Consider the following 23,659-nt stretch of genomic DNA (forward strand, 5'->3'; position numbering starts at 1 on the left):
AGAGCAAGGTGGCAAAACATGATTTCTTCCGTGAAAGAGGGAAAAATGGGGTTTGGGATAAAAGGTGGCGATAAAAGGTGTGAGAAGTACACTGGAAGCTAGGGAAATTTAATTTATTGAGTACATTCCATGTTCTTTGATTTAAAGTATTAATAAAATTCACAATCTTGTCTGGATACAGGAAAAAATGTGTATAGGATCTCTAGGGTAGGAATTCAGGAACTGAAGTCATATAGAAAGACTGAAACTTCTGTTGAAAATACTTGACTACTAAAGTGTAGAGGAAGTAATTTTTTTGCATAAGATCTAAAGAAGCTATTCTTTTCCTAGGAGTGTTCTGCCTTACCTAATTTAACTGTGTAAAGTCTAGGACTGTAGTGGGGTATGAATACTGGCATATAATAATACACATTATATTAAGTGTTTCATAGTAGAGATTTTTCAGAACTCTTGTTTTTCTACAAGTTGAGATTAAGCTTTTATTGAAATCAGCTTTTAAATATTTGCACTAGAAAATGTGATTTGCCTTGTTTTGGTACATCCTGAGTTATACAGAATTTGTGAACTACTTTTATTACTTTGCAACTACTGGGTCATAAACTTGGATTAGTTTTATAGGATTTGGTATATGAGTTGACAGATATGATATATGATGACACTTTATCATTTATTGCTTACACATACTAGTTATTGGGAAAGGATGGGGGCAGTTCACATTAACCACAAGATGGGATTTCAGTTGCTTACCCAAGTGTCTCTCATTCATTCGTTCATTTGCTATCAGTTATAGCAGATATATTGCTTCTTCAAGCCTGTCACACCAATAAATCATTTCAGATTGTATGCATTTGTACAGTGTAGCATGAATTTTAAAGGAAATCTCCTATTTTCTTTTCAATCAGATGAGCAACGTGAAGAGACTACGGCCACGGCTCACTGCTATTCTTTTTAAGCTTCAGTTTGAGGAGCAGGTGAACAACATCAAACCTGACATCATGGCTGTCAGTGCTGCTTGTGAAGAGATAAAAAAGAGCAAAAGCTTCAGCAAGCTCCTGGAACTAGTACTGTTAATGGGAAACTACATGAATGCAGGTTCTCGGAATGCACAGACCTTTGGATATAACCTCAGCTCTCTCTGTAAAGTGAGTTTTGAAATGTCCATGTTGAGTATTACATTCATTTCTTTATTTGTTTTTATTGTACTTCCTAAATACCTTATCTTGATGTTTTCTCTGCAGTTGTTTGTATTTATTTATTTTTTCTTCTTAATTCTAAACATTAGATGGTGATTTGAACAATACAGAGCTTATCTATGTACAGTCGTCTTGTGACTGACTTGCATTTGAACTTTCAGAATATTTCATATTGAGGAAATTATAATAAAAACCAAAACAAACTAAAGCTATGGAAGGACCGTATCAATGTGATCCTGGTTGCACTGTAGATTTACATGTCTGAACACTTCTAAGATTTTAATCTGTAATGAGATAGTTATGATTTCTCTTTCTTATAACATTTTTCCTTATCTGTTTTCCTTTTCTTGTTGCTCAGCTTCATTAGTTTCCAGCTGCTTCTAATTTTCCTTATGTAAAAGTTGAAAGAGTGACAATGTAATGCAAGAAGACATCTATTCTTTCCTGAGTGTTAACTTAAAAAAAAAAACTAAGCCTAATTGGCTAACCCTATTTAGTGCTATAGTTTTTTCCCCATCACCACCATTAACCATTTCACACAAATTGGCACTTCATTTTGTGGTGTCACAGCTTTTCATGGCTGTCCAGAAAATGTCTTGTCTTACATGTTACTGTTGCCACTGCTGAAACACACCACTCACCCCCTCACTGTCCTAACACCCACTGTTTGGTCTCCAAAAACATTCAGCAAGCACCAATGAATGTCAGTGGGTGCCATTTTTTTCCACATGGAGTTCAGTGGCACGCTTTTGCTTTATATGCACTTCTATGTCAGATGCCATTTTGTCAGACCACCCCTCTACTGTCGTCTACTGCCAGTGTATAACAACAAAATGTAATAAGGGAATATTATCAGGAAGGCTTGACCTCTACTGCCATGCCACCAACATCCACTTTCGATGATGTGAGACAACATAATAACATAGAAGGTATTCATTATTTTTGCATTTCTGAACAACACCCAGTAATCATGGAATCATAGAATGCCTTGGGTTGGAATAGACATCAAGGATCATCTAGTTCCAACCCCAATGCTATGGGCAAGGTTGCCAACCCACGTGATCAGACTGAAAGACGAAAGTGATTTAAGATCACTTATTGCTTACACATGCTAGTGATTTAAGAAGCAAAAATATATATATATATATATATATAATATATATAATATATTCTGTATGTGGACCAAGACAATTCCTCTTTACTCATTGTATCTCAATTAAGGCAAAAGGTTGGAACTCACGCTCTAGGTTCTCAGTAATCAACATATTTTCATTCATTTTTTTTCCCCTCCAGCAGTGTAGTGTAACCTCCTATAAAGCTAGATAACCTGTAAGCTTGCAAATCTAACTAACTTGCTTGTCCTGTGCATTTAATACCAGAGCATTGTAGGGTAAGCCATGACCTAAAGTCAGGTCTTCCTATGTAGAGCAGTTCAGGCTCTATTTTTATTTACTACACCTTAAATTATTTATCCAAGATCATTCCATATTTATTCTGCTTTGCAAAATGCTTGTGATAACTGCCTTCATACTGTTATGGAGACTGAACAGTGTGTGTTAGCACGGTGAGACAGTTGGTATGTTTCAGCAGTGGCAACAACTACATGAAAAAAAATCCACAATCCAGACAGCCATGCACATATTTACAAGCATGATATGCATGGCTTTTGTTCATTGCTGGTGAAAATATATAGTTAATGGTAGTGGGTATGTAAGCAAATAGTGCTTTGTAGCTGAGAATTTAGTCTATCAATTAGGGTTATTGTGCTCTTTGTATCTGTTCTGTTTTCCATTGACATAAATAGGAGGCATTATTTTTGGAGCAACCTACGTAGTTAACTTGTTAGGGATTGGGTTTCTTAGAATCGTGGAATAATTCAGGTTGAAATGGATGTCAGTAGACACCTAATCTTCTGCTCAGGAAAAATACTGATTGCTACTAATAGACTGTTAGTGATTTAAGTATAAAGATACACGCTATTACAGAAAAAGGTAATTCTCTCCGTATGATCAAAATGCCTAGTAGGGTGTAATTTTGATATTACGTCACGTCATATGATTAGAAATGGTGATACTATTTTGCATCTTTCAGGACTTCTTTAATTATACATAATCATATATTATAGTATTCGATATATTTCATTTACTTAAGAAATATACAAATTAAAAATAAAGTTCAAATGGCAAAGTTTTCATACGTATTTGATTTGGCATTGCTTCACACTGATTGTTTGTAAATGCCAGACCATTTGGTTAAAAACTTCTTTTCTTGAGTGAGGTAATGCTGCCTTAATAGTAGTTGGGAAGCATTGGGAAGCCATTTAGTAAGTACGTGATTGCCAAGCCTTCATTGGTTATGAAACTGTGTCTTGAAACACAGAGGTAAAAGTATGTATGTGTAATTTTTTCTGTTTTTCTGAGCAGTGTGTTCTGGCTTAGTTAATGTATAACCTCTTCTGTTCTGAGAATAAGAAACTGATTCAATTGTTACAAAAAATGAGCGTTAAGTTGAAAGATGATCCCACCCAAACCACTATTTCTTGACTGAAAAACTATGAGGCTACCAATTGCAGACTGCTTGGTGTTCTGCTCAGTATTTTTCAGTAAGGTTGCTGTTCTCTTTTTTGACTATGCCTGAGAAACTCAATGAGTTATCCGCTTTGCAAAGATAAACCCATATCTTTACTTCTTCCTGCATCATGAAGAATTGAAATGTAAATAAGTCTGCTACGTATACTGAGAAGAGAGATACGATGTTGGTGTGCCAATAGTAATTTATTAACTACTGATATATTAAACATAAATGTGTGTTTGAACCCCAGTTTGTTTTTAAAACTAACTTTTTATGATTACATATATTTTAAGCAGATTCTCGTAGAAATTGTGTGATGTTCCAACAGTTATTTATTGCTGAGAATCTCAATACAGTAGAATTAATTTATTTTATTACAGTACATGTAGTAGTGACCCTATTTTCTTTTGTTTGTTTCAATGTATATGAATTTCATGAGTTTTATCTTGAAAACTGTCTCACATAAACATACTTGTGTAAAGGAAAAAAAAAATGGAGGCACATAGCTCATCAGATTTATTGTTTGTATCATCTTGATCTTAGAAAACAATTGATGACTTTTAACAGGAATGTATGAAATGCTGACTTGATTGTTAAGCGCCATCCAGAATTCTCTGTTTCAGTTTGACACTATGGGAAAAAAAAAAAAGTTTATCTGATTTTCCGACTTTTATATCAAGCCAATAAGATGGCTACAACAGAAACGTATAACTGAATGCTTGCTTATTGTTAGTTGTTAGTATTTTTACATACATAGATACAAGTCCTAAACTGATCAGGCTTGAAATCATTTTTGTGTGTACAAAAGATTCAGACAGAAAATTTTATGCTTAACGATTTTGGAAGTATAACTTTTTGAACGTTCAGGTCTGTGAACTGAACTATGACTTGTGCAAACTGAGATTGTAGCTTACACTTCTTGCGTGTTAAGCCAGAGTTAGGATCACAGGTAAGGAGTCATCCTATGAAGTGTATATTTACATCATTTATTGATAAATTTTGCAGATTGAGCTCTGAATTGTTTGTTTACATTATCATAAATTTGATCATGATTTCAGACACTGACACATTGCTTAAATAAATACATTTTAAAAGAAAAACATATACTGTTTCTTAGAAATGAACTCAAATATTTCATAGAAAAAAATATTTAATTCTTATTTTCATCAAGGATGGAAATATGAATCCATTACTTCAGGTTTTCTCCAAGAACTGTTCCAGTTCAACAGTTTGTTCTTATCTTTTTTCTTATTCACAATTAGCAATATATATTAATTACTAAAATATTCAGAGGCAATCTTATCCTCAGTGTTTTAACACTTTTTTTTTTCTTGCCTAGCTGAAAGACACGAAGTCAGCAGATCAAAAAACAACACTGCTCCATTTTCTTGTGGAAGTGTGTGAAGAAAACTATCAAGATGTTCTGAATTTTGTTGAAGATTTTCAGCATTTGGATAAAGCTAGTAAAGGTTTGTATAACTAATTCTGAGTGCATTGCAGTACTTTTTTTTTTTTTTTCCCCCCCCCGTGAGATGATGCTTGTTTTATACTAATATTATTTTTAGAATGCATATTACTGGTCTATATCAGTGATCAGTAACTTTTGCTCCTGCAAGTGTTCTCAAATATAGTATATCATTCCATCCTTTTTAATTACAAGATTTCCCATAATACTTTTTCTAACATGTCCTTTAGATTCAGTTTCCAGAAGAGATTTCTTCTAGAAGTTCTTTTCTGTTAAAAGATCTTAAATCACTTTCATCTTTCAGTCTGATCACGTGGTTGGCAACCTTGCCCATAGCATTGGGGTTGAAACTAGATGATCCTTGATGTCTATTCCAACCCAAGGCATTCTATGATTCCATGATTACTGGGTGTCCTTTTGTTCAGAAATGCAGAAAGGCTAGGGCCTGTTCATACTTCCTTGGTGGGTGAATGATGTTCCCATCCCTACAATTCCGAGTACGTTTTTATCTGAGACCCATTGTGACACCTCATCTATTCTAGGATCACTCCCTTCACCTTACTTCCACCTTCCAGCTTCACTGGTCCCTGATGCTGTTCCAGAGTTCCATATTCCCAGCTACACCCAATGCCTGTCAAATTTCACCATCCAACCCCCACCCCGCCTTCACTATTGTTTTTCCTATCTACAAAGATAGGCCCAGTAGAGTTAATAACTAGTAAATCAAACTTAGGGCCCTTGTGTGGCTTATCTTCTATACTCCAAATTTCCACCCAATTTGGAATTGTCCAATTTACTGCTACTATCCCATAAGCCAACGCTCTTCCTTCTCTTCTAGGGAGAGCTATACATATCCAGCAAGATCTGTTGAGAGCTTGGCCAATTTTCTCAATCATTCTCAAGTAACTATTTTCTTGCCAAGCTGTGACTGCTACTACAATCACACTGGTTGTCATCAAAGTCTAATATGTGCTTTCGAATCCTGATTTTCAATGGTCCTTCCTCTTCTGCTGTCCACTGTGGTCTGGGTGCTCTCTTCAGGCGGGCATGATGAATCCATGAAGTCCTTCTATTTTAGATGCTGTGTGGGTGGTCAGAAGTACTTGGTAGGGTCCTTCCCACTTCGGTTCCAAAGATGGATCTGAGAGCAATTTAACATAAACACAGTTGCCTGGTAATACATTATGCACTGGATCATCCAAGCTCCATGTCCCGGTACCAAATAATCAATTTTCTTTAACTACTTTGCCAAGCTGACCATATACTCACTCAACACCTCATCCCCTGCCTGCATTCGGATTCCCTTTTGTACAGTATAACATCACCCATAAAGAATCTCATATGGGCTTAATCCTTCCTTGGTTTGGGGTTTTGTCTGAATTCTTAAAAGTGCCAGAGGCAGTGCCTGCAGCCATGGAATCCCAGCCTCTTGGCCAAGTTTTACTATTTCTAATTTGATTAGATGGTTCATTTTCTCCACCTGGCCACTTGACTGCAGCCTATAGGGTGTGTGCAGTTGCCAGTCAATTCCTAATAATGTGCTTATTTGTTGGACCATCTTAGCAACAAAATGTGGGCCTCGATCTGAGATTGCTGCAGGAACCCAAACTTCAGAATTATTTCACGTAACAGCACTTAAGTTACCTCCCTGGCCTTATTAGTCCTACAGGGAAATACCTCTGGCCACAGTAGAAAGGTATCAGTACCAATATACAGCGATACACCCCTTTTCTTGGGAGTTCCGAGAAATCAATTTGCCATTGTTGCTCTGGAAAGTTTCCTTTCCCAAGAGTACCCTGTTCCTGGTACTAAGATTGTACTTTGTAGTGTCTGTTTGCCCAATATATTTTCTCATCCTGCCCTAGAACAAGTTTCCAGAAAATACTAAAGGGCATAAGAATGTGTCCGTCTGGGCATGCACCCATCTGTCAGCTTGCTCTCTTCCCTTCTAAATCATTAATTGAATTTCTATACTCTTTAGAATATTTTACAGATTCTGACTCAGATTCAGAGATTTTAAGTTTACCGTCTGAAATTAAAGCCTTCTTCAACTACCTATTCTGCCACCTGATCCATCGTCTTTTTTCCAGTTTCCTGTACAGTATTACCTTTCTGATGTCTTTTACAGTGTAAATCTACCAATGGCGATTATACAACATGTTGTTTTCCTTGTGTGTGAGCAGTCCTTGCTCTTTTCAGATGGTACTACGAGCATGTAGCATCCCAAATACATAATTAGCATCTGTCCATATATTCAAGACTCTTGTCCAGGCATTTATTTCAGCCTTCTGAGGTAAAAGTCCCCACAGGTAATGGCTAGTAATGGTTGTGCTTTGATTACCTTGTCGGTAGCAGTTACTGCATATCCTGTCTTACGGTTTCCTTGTCTCACAAAACTGCTACCATCAGTAAACCAGGTGTCTTCTCAATCTTCTAAGGGTTTATCCTTCAGGTCCAACCGGCTCAAAGCAATCATGAAATACTGGTTCTCCAGGAGTTCCACTAAGGAATGATGCTGGATTGACAATATTAGTTACAATTATTTCTACATCATCTTGCCCTACCAGGATAGCCTGAGATTTCAAGAACCTTCAGGGTAAGAGCCAATGCCCCCCTTTTACCTCCAATACAGTAGACGCTGTATGAGACATTAAAACTGTTATTCTCTGGCCTAGCATAAATTTACTGGCTTCTTGAATATTTGAATATTGAATCTTGAATACTGAATATTGAGTACTAGTGCAGCCACCGCCCTCAAGCACCCTGGCCATCCCTTACTCACTTCATCAAGCTGTTTGGAGAAGTGTGCCACAGCCCTTCGACAGGGTCCAATATTCTGGGCAAGGACTCCCAGGGCTATTCCTTGTTTTTCATGCAAGAACAGCCAGAATGGTTTGGTCATGTCTGGTAGCCCCCAAACAGGGGGGCCTTCATGAGTTCTTGTTTCAACTGAGAGAATGTCTCCTTGCCTCCCCATTTCATATAATATTTTGGCTTTACCAACAGTCCGTAGCTGTGTATGCACAGTCAGCATCATCCCCTCATTCCTGGGAACGTACGGAATTCCTTGGCAGTTTGTGGCTCAGGGATTTGGCAGGTGGCTTCTTTCCTGACAGTCCTTAATGTTTGAAGTCCAGTTGTAATCTCATATCCCAAATATGTCACTTGCTATGGAGTTATTTGTGCTTTCTGTTGAGAAACTTGATAATCGTTTAAACCAAGAAATTCAGCAAACTCACAGTCCATTGCACACAGTCCTCTTCTGTTTCCATGGCATCCACACACTGCAGTAAGATTCTACCCTGGGATGGAGGAATCCAAGTCTCAGGCTCACAAGTTGACCAGCTCTCAGAAATCACTGAGCTGTTCTCACAACCCTGGGTAACACTGTCCAGGTTAACTGAGTCTTTTCTCCCGATATTAGGGTTTTCCTATTCAAAGGCAAATAACCTTAGGCCTCCCTTGACAAAACCAGGCAGAAAAGGTGTCTTTCAAATCCAGAAGGTAAACTCCACCTACTAATTCCTTAACTTGGTTAATAAAGTGCATGGATTTGCCACCACTGATTTTATGCATTCAACTATTCTATTAATTGCCCTCAAATCTTGTACCAAACTATAGCTATAGTTGGATTCTATTTGGATACATATTCAGACTCCAAAAAATGATCTATTATTTCTTTTATTCTTCTACAATCACATATCCTCAAAGGGCACTGCTTTACTGGGCTAACTATTGCTTTTAACTTAACTACTATTTAGGGCTGCAATTTTGGTTCTGCCAGGTATCCCTGATATCCACATATCTAAGCATACCTTATTTAAGATTTCTGTAGCTTCTGGAGGTACAACCTTGTTTCTCCCAGTTTGTGTTAAATCCAAACTTAACAATTTTCAATCAGTTAATATTGTTTGAACCTTAGCTCCAATTTTATTGAATTTAATCTCTGCATTCATTTGTTCTAATAAATCTTGCCAGAGTAACCTGGTATGTACAAGAATTTATGTATTCCTACTTGTTTTCTCAGCCTATATTTAAATGATCCCAAAAGTAAGCCTTTTCTTATTGAGCAGTAACACCTACTACTTTAACCAAATCATCTACAGGTGGTAAGAGGCACCCATACCCACCAAAAGATAAACCTCTTTATCCTGCTCCGTTAGCTGCAGTTTAACCAGTGGATCTGCTAGGGTAAACTTCCCAGATTTCCATCCTTCAGCTTTGCAATCAGAGATAGTTCCCTCTCACTCAGGTAGGATTTCTCCACCAGTGTTCTATTTCCCTTCAGTTTGCACACTGCTTCCTGTTCCAGTGGGGTGGAGCCCTCCCTGGGTTCTTCGAGCCCCCCCTACCTCTCTCTGAGGGAATCTCTGGATCCTATGGCCCTAATCTAGTGCCACAACAGTAACAACTGCTGTTATTCCCAATTTCCTTACTATCCCTGTTTCTCAGTCAGTTTTTTTGTTGTTGTCTTTGTTGTGTGTTTTTTTTTTTTTTTTTTTCCTCTCCATATCGCTCACCTCTCTTCAGTCCTGACAACCCTTTTACACCCTGCTCATCTTTGCCTTCCTCACCCTGTGTCCTTCCCAAACTTTTTCACTTTCTAAACTCTCATCATTACATAAACTACTAACATGATATTTCAGTTTCACCTCCTCCTCTCCAAAGGCTTCTAGTGCTGAGATTTCGGGTTTCCTAGATCTCTGAAGATGAAGGCTACTCTCACTTCCAGTGCCCTACCCTCTCCACCTCCCCCTTTGCAAGTAATGCTGTTTACAGCAGCAGTCTCTGTCCCTGGCTCTCCCTCTCACACCAAGTTCTGCTCACAGGGGAACAGTGTGGGGGGATTGCTCTTATGCCAGCGCAGATAAACTCACTTTCTTTTTAACCCTTTTTTCCCTTTGCAAACTATTCCACTATTCATACCCTCAGTTACATTTCCACATACCCTCAATTATACTTCCGTATACCATTAACAATTGCACTTTCTTATCCCATCAAAACAGCTTGTCCCATTCCCTTCAAAACCCAGAAATCAAACAATACAGTTCTTCAGTTTCCATAAACACCCTCAATACCATATAGCATTTCCCTAACAATCCATATCCTTTGGTTATAAACATCTTGCTGCAGAACTAGCACTGATTGACCCATCTCCCTCATGCACCTCGTCGCAAGCAGAACACGATATTACATAAACAAGTTTACACTCATTCCCTGAATGGAGTGGGAATCTCTCTATGGGTTCATCATCCCCATTCATACAAAAATGTAAAGACAGTCAGACAACGATCGTTGTTATACTCCGCACTCACCCTGCAGCTGTGCCACGTCTCAAGTATTCAATACATTCACTCGCAATCATACATAATACTGGCTTCACACTTCACCAAATCAGACCTCCAGACTCCTTTTGAATGTTTTGATAGCAATTACTCAAATACACGGTACCAAACACTTACGACAGATGGAGATAACAATAACACAACCTATAACTCCGATGTTATCATTTGACAAGATACCCACTGGTACCAGTCCTCTGAGGGAAAGCTATTGCTCTTTCCTTGCATACGACTTACAGGTCCCCTTCATACAAACTTCCCCAAGGAATCTCCCTACCCCACCCAGCAACCTAACCTCACGAGCTCAGATACGTCGGGGGAGCACGCACACTCCTTCATAGCCCATGTAGGACATCTTCTCACGACTTACAGGTTCCCCCTTTCCATACACATACCTGGTCTGGTTTCCAAAAATCTGGGTTCACAGGAAAGACTCCACAGCAAAGGAATCTCTAGAAAAAAATTCTTTTTTAGCAGCAGTCAGCCCTTAAATGGGGCCTAGGAGAGGTAGAGCTAGGCTCCACCTCTTCCAGTCACACAGGTGAATCACCTTCACCTGTGCTCCAGTGGGTGACTCTGTCCTTGCCTCAGGTGATCCATCAGTGGTTCAGGCCTTGACTCAACAGTTCTCATACAGATGTCTTTGCCAAATTGGCATTTATATATACTGGTTTCATTACCTGTGATATTCTCTTTTATCTTGAATACCACTTCTGCACTGGAATTTCAGAAAATCAAGCAGTTTCAAAAGACCACAGCTCGTGTATTTTAAAATCCTTTTAGTACTCTTGCAGATGTGTATTTTTATAAAGAAAGTTGACTTCACATGCGCTAACTTTTTCACAGTGAATGTCTAAGCAAGTGTTTTGTGTCCTTTTTGTGCTCAAGGAGAGATGACCTTGTCACAAAAGGAAATTAAGTTAGTTCAACAGGAACCTTCCCTTCATGAACCTGTGTTGGCTGTGACCAACGACCACTTTGTCTTTCATGCATTTTTCAATAACTCTCAGCATAATTTTCTCCATAATTTTACCAGGCACTGAAGGGAGACTGACAGATCTGTGATTACTAGGATCTTCTTTCTTGCTCTTGAAAATCGGAACAATGTTTGCCAGCTTCCAGTCAGTTGGGACCTCTCCAGATTGCCAAGACGGCTGAGAAATAATTGAGAGAGGTCTTGCAACAACATCAGCCAACACTCTTAAGTACTTTGGGATGAATCCCCTTTGATCCTCTGAACCTATATGCATGCAGGTAGAGCAGCAAATCTAACACAAAGTCAGGATTGGCTTGAAATTGATCATTACTGCAGTCACAGTCCTCCAACTTAGGGCACCTGGAATGCCAGTGCCCATCATCAGTGTTGAAGACATAGGCAAAGACGACATTAAATATCTCTGCTTTGTAAGATGACTCTTCTCCTCAACTAACAAACCAACATTCTTTCTGGCCTTCCTTTTGTTGTTAATGTATTGGAAAAAAAACCCTTTTTACTGTCCTCCACAGTATTGGCCAGTGCCAACTCAGCATTGGCTGCATGAATTTTTTCCCTTCCAAGGTGAACAGCTTCACTATAGTCTTCCCATGTCACCTGACCACACTTCCAGTTGCTATACACCTTTTTCCACCTAAGCTCTAGAAGAAGATCCTTGTTCAGCCAGGCTGGCCTTCTGTCCCACCTGCTTGACTTGTGACATTTTGGAATTGCCTGTTTCTTTACTCTCAGGGAGTAGTACTTTAAAAGTGACCAGCACCAACAAATCCCAATGATTTCAAAAGAAGTTTCTCAGGGGACCTTATTTACTAGTTCCCCAAGCAGCTTGATATCTGCTATCCAGGGCTGGGGTTTGGGTGTCTTTTTTGGGGGGGGCTGGGTGTCTGCTTTCTAAGGCTTTTTTAAAGCAAGCAACAGTGCTGCGCTTGTGCTAGGGAGCTGGCAGCTTGTAGGCGGACTCCTGAGTCAGCAAGGGTGGAGCTGGTACGTTAGCGACACAGTTTAAACACCCTATGAATGCGACATCACCTGCCCTTAACATTCACACCTGATAATAAGCTTTAAATAGTTTCAGGAGCACTGCCCATGGGTAACTGTTGTTGCTACCTGCTGAGAATGGGAGGTTCAGCGAGTGAACACAGTGCACACTGCCCATATGGTGCTGTAGCTGTGGAAGATGCGTCAGTTGAAGTGAAGTGAAGGAGTGTAAATATTGAGCTATGAAAAGAGATTTCAGGGATTTACAACATTTAGTTCAAGGAGTGGGAGCTCAAGTGATCTTTTGTTCTACACCCTCAGGGGTAGTGAGGGACACAGAGCAGCCTTGGAAAGCACAAGCCATGAATAATTGGTTCAGAGGCTGGTGTCCAGGCAGAAACTTTGGATTCTTTGATCATGGAGCAGTTTACTTGGCCTCTGACCTGTTGTCCATGCATGGAACCTACGATCATGGAGCAGTTTACTTGGCCTCTGACCTGTTGTCCATGCATGGAACCTACGATCATGGAGCAGTTTACTTGGCCTCTGACCTGTTGTCCATGCATGGAACCTACCTATCTCAAAGGGGGAAACAAATCCTAGCACAGGAGCTAGCAGGGCTTATCGAAAGAGCTTTAAACTAGCTATGATGGGGGAAGGGGACAAAACTGGGCTCACCAGAGATGAGCCTAGGGGAATGATGCTTGAGCAGGGGGTGAGGCAGATGATTCAGCTGAAGTGCATCTATACCAATGCGTGCAGCATGGGCAGCAAACTGGAGGAGCTGGAAGTGATTGTGCATCAGGCTAACCATGACCTAGCTGCTATTACCCAAACATGGTGGGACCACTCCTGTGACTGGAGTGCTGTGATGGGTGGCTACAAGTTCTTCAGAAGGGATAGGCAAGGAAGGAAGGGTGGTGGTATGGCCCTTTATATTAAAGACTGTTTTGAAGAGCTTGAAAGCTGAGTGTCTGTGGGTAAGGATCAGGGGGAAGGCCTGTAGGGGCGACATCTTGATGGGAGTTTGTTATAGACTGCCTAATCAGGATGAAGAGTTGGACGAGGCATTCTATGAGCAGCTTGCGGAAGTCACCCTGATGTATGTTGGAAATATAATACAGTGCAGAGGAAGCAGTCCAAGAGGTTTCTAGAGTGTGTGAAAGATAGCTTTCTTACGCAGCTGGTACGAGAACCTACCGGAGTGGTGTCTTGCTAGACAGGCTCTCCATTAACAGAGAAGAACTGGTGGGAGATGTGAAGGTTGGGGAAGGTCTTGGGCAGAGCGACCATGAAATTGTAGAATTCTCTATTCTTGGAGATGTCAGAAGGGTAACCAGCAAAACTGCTATCTTGAACTTCCAGAGGGTGGACTGAGATCTGTTCAGGATGCTTGTAGCGCGGGTCCCTTGGGAGTCATTCCTTAAGGGTAAAGTGGTGCAGGAAGCCTGGACGCTCCTCAAGATGGAAATCTTAAAAGCACAAGAACAGGCTGTTCCTGAGTGCCGTAAGGCGAGATGTAGGGGAAGAAGACCGGTGTGGATGAACTGGGTACTACTGTTGAGACTGTGGAAGAAAAAGAGTCTACATGCTCTGGAAGAAGGCTACCTAGGGAGATTGCAAGGAAGTTGCTAAGGTTTGCTAGGGTGCTGAGGGAGCTGGTAGCTCCTGGTTGTCTAGAGAGGTCCCAGAGGACTGAATGCTTGCCGAAGTCATTCTCATCTACAAGAAGAGCCATAAGAAGGATCTGGGCAACTATGTGCCTGTCAGCCTGACCTCAGTACCAGGGAAAGTTATGGAGCAAATGATATTGGGTGAGATTACACAGCACGTGTGGCATCTGGGTGATCAAGCCCAGCCAACACAGGTTCATGAAAGGCAGGCTGTGCTTGACCAACCTCATCCCCTTCTACGACTGGGTGACCAGACTGGTAGATTTGTCACTAGTCTGGTCCATGTTGATGTAGTCTACGTAGACTTCAGCAAAGCCTTTGACAGTCTCTCACAGTATTCTCCTGGGGAAACTGGCTGCCCATGGCCTGGACAGGTCATACCCTTCTTTGGGTAAGGAACTGGCTGGAGGGCCGTGCCCAACGGGTAGTGGTTAATGGAGTTCAGTCCAGCTGGTGATCCATTACAAGTGGTGTCTTCCAGGGGTCAGTACTGGGGCCCGTCTTACCCTCAGTAAGTTTGCAGATGACACCAAGCTGGGAGGTGGTGTTGATCTGCCTGAGGGTAAGGAGGCCCTTCAGAGGGATATAGATAAGCTGGATCGCTGGGCTGAGGTGAATGGAATGAGGTTCAACACAAGGCCAAGTGCTGGGTCTTGCACTTTGGCTACAATAACGCCATGCAGCACTAGAGGCTTGGAGCTGAGTGGCTGGATGACTGTGAAGAGGAAAGGGACCTGGGGGTGTTGGTTGATGCTCAGCTGAACATGAGCCAGCAGTGTGCCCAGGTGGCCAAGAGGGCCAAGGGCATCCAGACCTGCGTTAGAAACAGTGTGGCCAGCAGGAGCAGGGAGGTGATCATCCACCTGTACTCAGCATTGGTGAGGCCACACCTTGAGTACTGTGTTCTGTTTTGGGCCCCTCACTGCAAGAAGGAATGTGTCCAGAGAAAAACAGTTAAACTTGTGAGGGGTGTGGAGCACAAGTGTTATGAGGAGTGGCTGAGGGAGCTGAGATTGTTCTGTCTGGAGAAGAGGAGGCTCAGGGGAGACCTCATTGCTCTCTACAACTTCCTGAAGGGAGGTTGTGATGAGGAAAGGTTTGGCCTCTTATCCCAGGCAACAAACAGGACCCGAGGAAATGGCTGCGTTTGTACCAGAGGAGGTTTAGGTTAGACATAAGGAAAAACTTCTCTCAGAGAGTGGTCAGGCACTGAAATGGCTGCCCAGGGAGGTGGTGGAGTCGCCATCCCCAGCAGTGTTCAAGGGGCATCTGGATGAGGAGCTGTGAGATATGGTTTAGTGACTTATGGTAGCAATGGCAATGGGAGTAGGGTTGGATTAGATGATCTTGTAGTTCCTTTCCAAACTTGTGATTCCATGATTCTTTGATTCTGTGATTCCTCCTATCACCATTTAAAATTCAAGCACTTTGTGGTCACTGTGTCCAAGACAGTCACCAATTGCTATTTCACCCATGAAACTTTCTCTGTTCACAATCAAGATCTAGTTTATGGTACTCTATAAATGATAAAACACTTAAAATATGTAAATTAATTATTCCTTTAGAAAAATATATTTTAATTTTTTCTAATATATCTTTCCCACGCAAGCAGCAAGGGACAGGTTACCTGTGCAATTATAATTTACTTCAGGGTATTTAATTCACTGTGGGTTTTTTTTCCCCATTACCTGCTAATGTTTTAGTTTCTACTTTTGTAATACGAGAAGTAGGCTTAATTTTCTACTACAGTACATGAATTAAAGATACCTTTTTGCTTTGAAGTATAACAAATCCTGTTTTTTAAGTACTCTTAGATCAGCAGGAGCAACTTTCATTGTAGCTAATGTATGTACTGATATGGCAGTTTCTGAAGATTCATATAATTAAAGCTGCCTCTTCTTTTAACCACAATGACTTTCTTGCTTTTCTATTAGTATTTCAGTCAAGAAATATTTCTGTAATTTAGTACACTTTACTAATTTCTTATTTTATGGTATTCTGAAGATTTATACTGCATCTACCCAGGCTGCCGTTTTACTTGTGCTTGACTCTAATTTACATAAGGGTATTCCTTTCACATTATAATAACAATATAAAACTGCAGGCTCTCTTTCCTCTACAATTAACTTACCTGTTTTCTCATTTTTTGAGACTTTATTCATTGTTTTTACAGATAATTATTTTTTTTCCTTTTTTTCTTTTTTTTTGAAACAAGGAACCAAATTATATTTTTAATATATTTTGAGTAAAAAAGTAATATATTTTTAACTTGCAAGTAATATTGTTTGTTAACTTGCCAGGTAGGAATTGTTTTTAGTTAGATGTTACTCAAATGTTCACTGAGGAAGGAAAAAAAAATAAATGTTGATAGAGTGGTGAATAACAATAAGCACTGAATTTGAATGAAGAGGAAGATTTTTTTGGGAGAGTGCTTAAGGTGTGTCCACTGTTAGATCTATTTTTAATAGATAAATGTGTAATACATACACTTTTGTTAATACATACACTTCTAATTATTTTGAGACTTAACTTATCACACAGTTTTTTTTAATACTAGAAGTGTATTTTAATAGTACTTCTTCTGAAATTCGTTGTGTAGCTGATATCATTAGACAGCTAGGTAGCAATCATGCAGCCAATCTTTCTCCTACCACAGGTGAAGATGGGGATGAGGAATATAATCTGGAGAGCAATAATGAGAAAACTCGTTGGTTGAGATAGACAGTTTACTATGTAAAGCAAAACATGGAATTCATTTTCTACTTCCCATTCTCCAGTAGATATTCAACTATGTCTAGGAAAGCAAGTCTCATCACACCTAGCACTTGGGAAGATAAATGCCATAACTCCAAATTTTTTCCCTTGTGTTCCTTTTCCCCTAGCTTTTATTGCTAAACACAACTCCACGTTGTATGGAATATCCCTTTGGTTAGTTTGAGTCAGCTGTCCTGGCTGTATGCTCCTGTGCCCTCCCAGCTTCCTGCCCACTCCCAGCCCACTGGTGAGGTAGTGTGAGAAACAAAGGTGGCTTAGCAAACTGTGTTTGCTACTAAGCAATAACTAAAATACTGGTGTGCTACTGGAGGATTTTCATCATAAATTCAAATCACATCTATCAGTTTTCTAGCTGCTATGAAAAGAATTAACTTCATTTTACAGCCAGAAGTAGTACACACCTGAAATTATGCTATTGGTATTACTTCATGTACTCAGGCTACACCTTGAGTACTGTGTCCATTTCTGTCCACCTCTGCCCAGTGAAAGGGAGGCCTGGGCACACTGTAAGACATCAGATGGAGAGTGGAACATGAAGGTGCTGAAGGGACTAGAGGGCCTAGAAGGGCCCATCACAACCATTGTCTCATTCTGTGAATCACTGCTTTTCCCTGGCATTTCCTTTTTCTCTTTCCTTGATCCCCTTCTCTGGCAAAAAGAGGCCAAGTGAAGTTTAGTATGTATTCCTTAAAAAACAGAACATCACCTCCTACATCTAAAAACATTAAGACAGCATGAGAGAACAGCATTAATGTATATGCTAACCACAATTCATTTGTCAAGAGGAATTTTTTTTTTTTCTATTACAGATTTTCTCAAAGTTTATGGCAAATTTCTTAGTAGTATGTGCTAATAATCTTTCTGTTATGTATTGTTTGGGATTTTTGCTTTGTCTTGTTTGGAGTGGAACTTTCACAGGGTGCCTTTTCAGGTAGCCAAGATTGATGTTTATTGGATGGCTTTTTTTGTGTTTTCAGAAAACAGCACAAACTTCATGATTTGATCCATATGCTATTACATTCAGTAACAAAAATCAACAGATGATTCCGCTGTTCTGCAGGTTGCACATTTGTAAGTTCTTAAGAAAATTCAGATTTGGAATAGTCATCTATTCAATTCAGAGTTTTTCTTTGAACAATGTTCTTAACTAACAGGTTAGGAACATTTTTCCTTTTTTTTTTTTCTTCAGAATTCCCTTTTTTAAATTCAAGGTTTATTTTCCAGATTATTTACTTATGTATGGTATGTTTTTCTGCCTTAAATTATAGTTTTCAAGAATGTTGACTATGCTGACTAAGTGGAAGACTGCTACGAATTTTGATTCTGCTATCTGAATTTTATTTTTGGTAGATCTTCCAGGAAGAAGGTGAAAAGAATTTTAAGCAGTAGTGAGATTAAGACAAATGAAATGTTATTTGTATACGTTATTGGGAAAAACATAGGTATCTGCAGAAGACAAAAACATCAAATGAGCTACGCAGAAATAATTTACAAGAGGAACACTGAAGTGGTATAATGCACAGTGGAATAGAAGAGCTGAATAAATAATGAATATGTGTAGACTCTTGAAGATGAGAAAGCTTAATGAGTAGAGAAGTGTTGCAAGATTTTTTATTCATGTGTGTATTTGTGTGTCTCTGCTTGTGTATCTAAAGATGGTGGTAATGGTTTGTAATGATAAATTTGGTCTCGTTTAAACTTTAAAACTTTACTAGACTGATATTCATTAATTTTTCATGCTAATGGTTCATTCTTAATAATTGTAAATCAATATTACTGTATGCTCAAAGCAGTTAGTTATTAACAATCATGTCCTAAATTGTCCGTGAATGTATACTACCCTGCAGTCAGCACAGTAGTACTTCATGGTCTTGGTCCCTAAGGGCCAAGGTGTTGAGGCTCAAGAGCTCTTCAGTCAGGGAAACCACAACTGATGCAGGTGTCTTCTTTCTCTCTTTCTTACTCTCTAATGTGTACTCTGCAACATGGGGATATTATTTTCCTGTGCTCTGGCAGGTGGCATATCTTGTTGCTTGGTCATTTTTTCCCCTTGGTTAGCAGGTGCTTCATTCTTTCAATAGCAATCCAAAGATAAAGAATTCACTGATGGCCAATTATTCATCATTTGAGGGTGTCTGTTTTCAACTTTTGCCCATTTTTTCATGTTCTGAGCTCGAACTGTACATCATAAAAAGAGACATGGAGCCAAGCTTCATTTTGCACAGAGAGTTCTAAAAATAACAGACCAGGGCTCTTGTGTAGTTAGTATAGGGCTCTAAGGTCTGAGCTTGATTCCTAGTGATCATGGTAACATTATTAATGGAAAGCTGGATATTAAAATTCTCATGCATTGTTTACAGTTATGCTATATTAGTGTGCTCATATTTGAATTCAAAATAAGAGAAAATCAATTAAATTCTGCTTGGAGAGCTTTTGCTTTCATGTTTGCAGCTGGAGGCTGCTTTGTCTACGAAGAAAACATCCTAGGGCTTGAGAGGCAATGGCATTGTCAGAGCTTTGGGGAAAAAAAAAAAAATCAAGTGTAGCATATAGCACCTTTTTAAAACAAGAAAAGGCAAGAAACCCAGGAAAAGGCTGCAGAAGACAAGAGAAAAGGTCATTTTGGGAACCATAAGACATACACGTTGTATTCTCAGTCTTCTATGACACTGAATATATCCAACTACCTCTTGTTAATGGATATCTCAGACCTCTGCTAGTGTTTACAGAAACCTCCTAATATTTTGTCTTTACATTACATACTACTTTTCCGTTAGGGCTCTAAACCATCTGACAGTGAGGGATTTCATTGTTTTGGTTTGCTTTTTTTGAGGATCTGTTATGTCATTCAACAGGGATGTTATATGTTTAAATATTACATCAAGAATACACAGTCAGTTTTAGAGAATCATTCAGTAGTAGACTTTGACCGCTATCCAGTATTCATGAAGATCAAACAGAAAAAGCAGTGGTATATTGTCAGAATCTTTTTTTGTGGAGTATGGTTTTCTACATGAGGCTAGAGATCAGGATGTCATTGTCACTCTCACTTTTTCAGAATGTAGTGGCCAGAATAGCACAGAGAAAGCTAAATACCTGTAGGCAAGATGAAGATTCTCTTGGTACAGAGATGGTAGCCATCCAGGAAAACTAGTAGTGCATTACTTTAGAGAACTATTTCTAGGATTAGATATGAAAGAGGTATAGCTACAAAACTAGAAGAAATATTGCTTTAGTTTAAAGCAAGAATAATGATCTGGAAATGAGGGAGAGGAGAGGGTCTCCATAAAGACTTTTTTAAAGAAAACTGGAGTTCCCTGTACTTTTAAGTACTGATTTCCATTTCTGTATTCTGATGTAACCAAGATATGGAATTATAAGTTCAATAACTATGATTTTTGTCAAATTTTTCTGTGGCTACAGTAGTGTTGTGTGATTATGGAACATTTAGGATACTGCGCAGAAAATATTGATTTGGGGCGACTGCACATCTTTTTATCTAGTCTAAATAATGTGAAAATTTTAGAGGAAGGAATAATCAAACATAGAGGTTAATGACAATGGCACAAAATGAAAATGAATTTACTGGTAGCCAAGTAATCTGCTGGCTGTGAATATTAATTTCTCTTTTTTTTCATTTTGACACATGAAATCTATGTTGAATGGAAGGCATTTGATGTAGTATAAAGTGGGAAATTGTTCATTAGGATAAAAAGTGAAGAAAGTGTACAATGCTGCCTAAATGGAATATGGCAACAAAATAAATTTGTGCTATTGAACCAACAAACATTCTGACAAAAACTTAGCCAGCATTGTCAGTGGAGAGTGGGATTAGATTGTCATCACTGAATAGTGCTGAGGGAGTAGAGTAAAAGAAATGAAAATCAATAGTATGAAGTACAAGATCATGCATCTTGATACTGCAGTAAGAGCTCTGGTCAGGAAAGAAATTTTTTTATCTATAGATAATCAGATAAGGCATTTTCAGTACTAATATTAATGCAAATGTTAAAAGGACTGGTAAGCCATCACCTGAAATGTGGAGAGATTTTAAAACAGAAGCTTTTGGAATACCCACAGTACTAAAAGATTTGAATCAAGAGAGGAAACTTGAAGAACACAGTTTTTTTTTAACCCTGAAAAGTGAGGAAGGCTAGAAGGATATAAGGAGTCTTTTTAAAACAAGGATAAGGAAACTCATTGTGTATAAATGACCTAGACTTCAGGCACATATAGATTGTATTTCAACAGACAACTTGGTTTTGTGTGCTCACCAACACTGAAAACTCCATTCTTTCACTTAAATTCAGAATTATTATGAGTTATACACTTCAGTTTGGCTTGGATTTACATCTGAATCTCCTCAGCAGTAGGAGTAAATGTAGGTTGTTGTTGTTTTTTTTTTCCTCTTCTGCCATCCTATTACACTCTCGACTTTATACCGTATTTTCTAGATGAGCATGGACAAATCTTATAGATATTTCAGGTGATCTTTAGAAGAGATGCTTGGATTCTCAGTTTTGATTTTTCATCTGTTTTCACTAAATTGAAAGTTGCTGAAACTTTCAGTAATTCCAAAAGAATACCAATATATTGAGATTTAGTTTCTGTTCGAGACTGTCTACAGAAATATAGTCTTAAAGGAAAATATATCTAGTAGATGTGTATTGCAGAAATGATAAGAATGCTGAAATTTCATACTCAGGAACAACCTAAGACAAGGGAAGAAAAAACCCAACCAACTATAGAACAAGACAGACAGTCTTGTTCTTGACAGAAGATTCTTGATCAAATACATAACTGTTCGAGATAAAAAAACGAACACAAAAGCAACAGAAGTAACAAGTTATTTTTTAAAAAAAGGCTTTGCTGAAAACAAGAATTTGAAAATTTCAGTGCTTAGTCACTGATTTTTAATATGGCTTGCAAATCAGCTCTAGGCACTGATTTTTTTTATTTTTTTATTTTTTTTTATTGGCAAAAAGCAAGTAGGACTTTCTCAGCTGCTACCTACATTTTTTCTTTTTAAACTTGTGTGTTTTCTGGCTCTGATCATTCTGACACTTTGTAAGTATTTTAATTTTATGCACATTTAAGACAAGACAAACTATGTTGTAAAGATACTGAACTTGATAATATATACATCGTGTTTAATATTAATTATGTATTTCCTAGGAGCTTTCTAATTAATTTTTTTTTAATTTATTTTCTTAAACTTGTGTGCACCTACCCTCAAATGCTTCTTAATACAGCAGAGGTATGACTTTATATTAAAATCAATATTGATTTTGAAACCTATCAAGACATGAAGCACATCTTCAGTGAGCACTGTCAACTTCTAATTTTAACTCTACTTCTCTAACAAAGCAGTTTCTTAACTGCTAAAGCTAAATGATTTATCTAGTGATGATTAGAGTTCACCAAATCACTCCCTGAAAATCTGCCAAGCCTGACATAAAATTGGAAAACTGTGATTTTGAGTAAACAGAGGGTTTTTAAAATTATGGTTATAAACTGAATTGAGTTATAAATTATAATATGAACACACACCTATATCCCCTTTACTTTTTAGAAACAGTGATTGTATAGAAATTACTTTTTTTACACTGCATTAGCATTTTCACAGTTACCATTGATCATTTTATACCTGTGTTAACCTTGCTGTTATGAATGGAATTGTAGTTGCTATGCAACATTTTAATCCAGTCATTTGGTGATTCTTGGCAGAATTTTGTGAAAGATGTGTTCAGTGAGTGCATCTCATGTTTTCTATCGCATATCTCTATGCAGAAGTAAATCACGGATCCATTACAGATCCTATTGACATCATAGGGCCAGAAACTTTTTCCAGGGATTTTGTAGGTGAAGGTAACTTTATCTTTGTAGGAACAGTATATTTGGAATGAAATAGCTGATAAAAAAATAATAAATTGCATCACAGAACTGTAGAGGGTGGAAGTGACCTCTGGAGTACATCTAGTCCAACCCTTCTGCTAAAGAAAGTTTGCTACGGTAGGTTACACAGGAAAGCGTACAGGCAGGTCTTGAATATTGCCAAAAAAGGAGACTCCACAACCTCACTGGGCAGCCTGTTCCAGTGCTGTGTCACTCTCACAATACAGAAGTTCTGTCTTATATTCATATGGAACTTCTTGTGTTGCAGTTTGTGCCCATTGGTCCTTGTTCTGTTGCCATTAGATATTTATAAGCTTTGACAAGATCTCCTTGTAGTCTTCTCTTCTACAGGCTAAAGATCTATCGCGTTTCCTTGTAAGAGAGATGCTCCAGGCCATAATGATCTTTGTAGTCCTCTGCTGGACTCTTTGGTAGTTCCCTGTCATTCTTGAACTGGGGAGCCCAGAACTGGACACAGTACCCCAGATGTAGCCTCACCAGGGTGGAATAGAGAGGGAGGATCATGTCCCTTGTCCTGATGGTAACATTCTTTTTACTGCACGCCAGGATACCATTGGCCTGAATGGCCTAAAGGCTGGCTCTCATGGTCAACCTGTTGTGCACCAGGGCACCAAAGTCCTTCTCTGCTTAACTCCTTTAGAGCAGGTCGTCCCCATACTTGTACTGATGCATGCAGTTATTTCTCTCCAGGTGCAGAACTCTACACTTGCCCTTGTTGAACCACATTAGCTTCCTCTCTGCCCAACTCTCTA

The 23,659-nt window shown here is 38.9% G+C and overlaps 1 protein-coding gene across 1 annotated transcript in view; it reads left to right on the forward strand.

The window, feature by feature from the left end:
- Positions 1-23,659, forward strand: part of DIAPH3 (diaphanous related formin 3) — a 249,057-nt gene that overhangs the window by 136,076 nt on the left and 89,322 nt on the right. The window contains exons 23-24 of the mRNA XM_048932696.1: positions 903-1,142; positions 5,104-5,233. Of these exons, the coding sequence (XP_048788653.1) occupies positions 903-1,142; positions 5,104-5,233 (370 nt within the window). The remainder of the gene's footprint in view (positions 1-902; positions 1,143-5,103; positions 5,234-23,659) is intronic.

Source organism: Lagopus muta, chromosome 1 (genome assembly GCF_023343835.1).
Source record: "Lagopus muta isolate bLagMut1 chromosome 1, bLagMut1 primary, whole genome shotgun sequence".
Taxonomy (NCBI): domain Eukaryota; kingdom Metazoa; phylum Chordata; class Aves; order Galliformes; family Phasianidae; genus Lagopus; species Lagopus muta.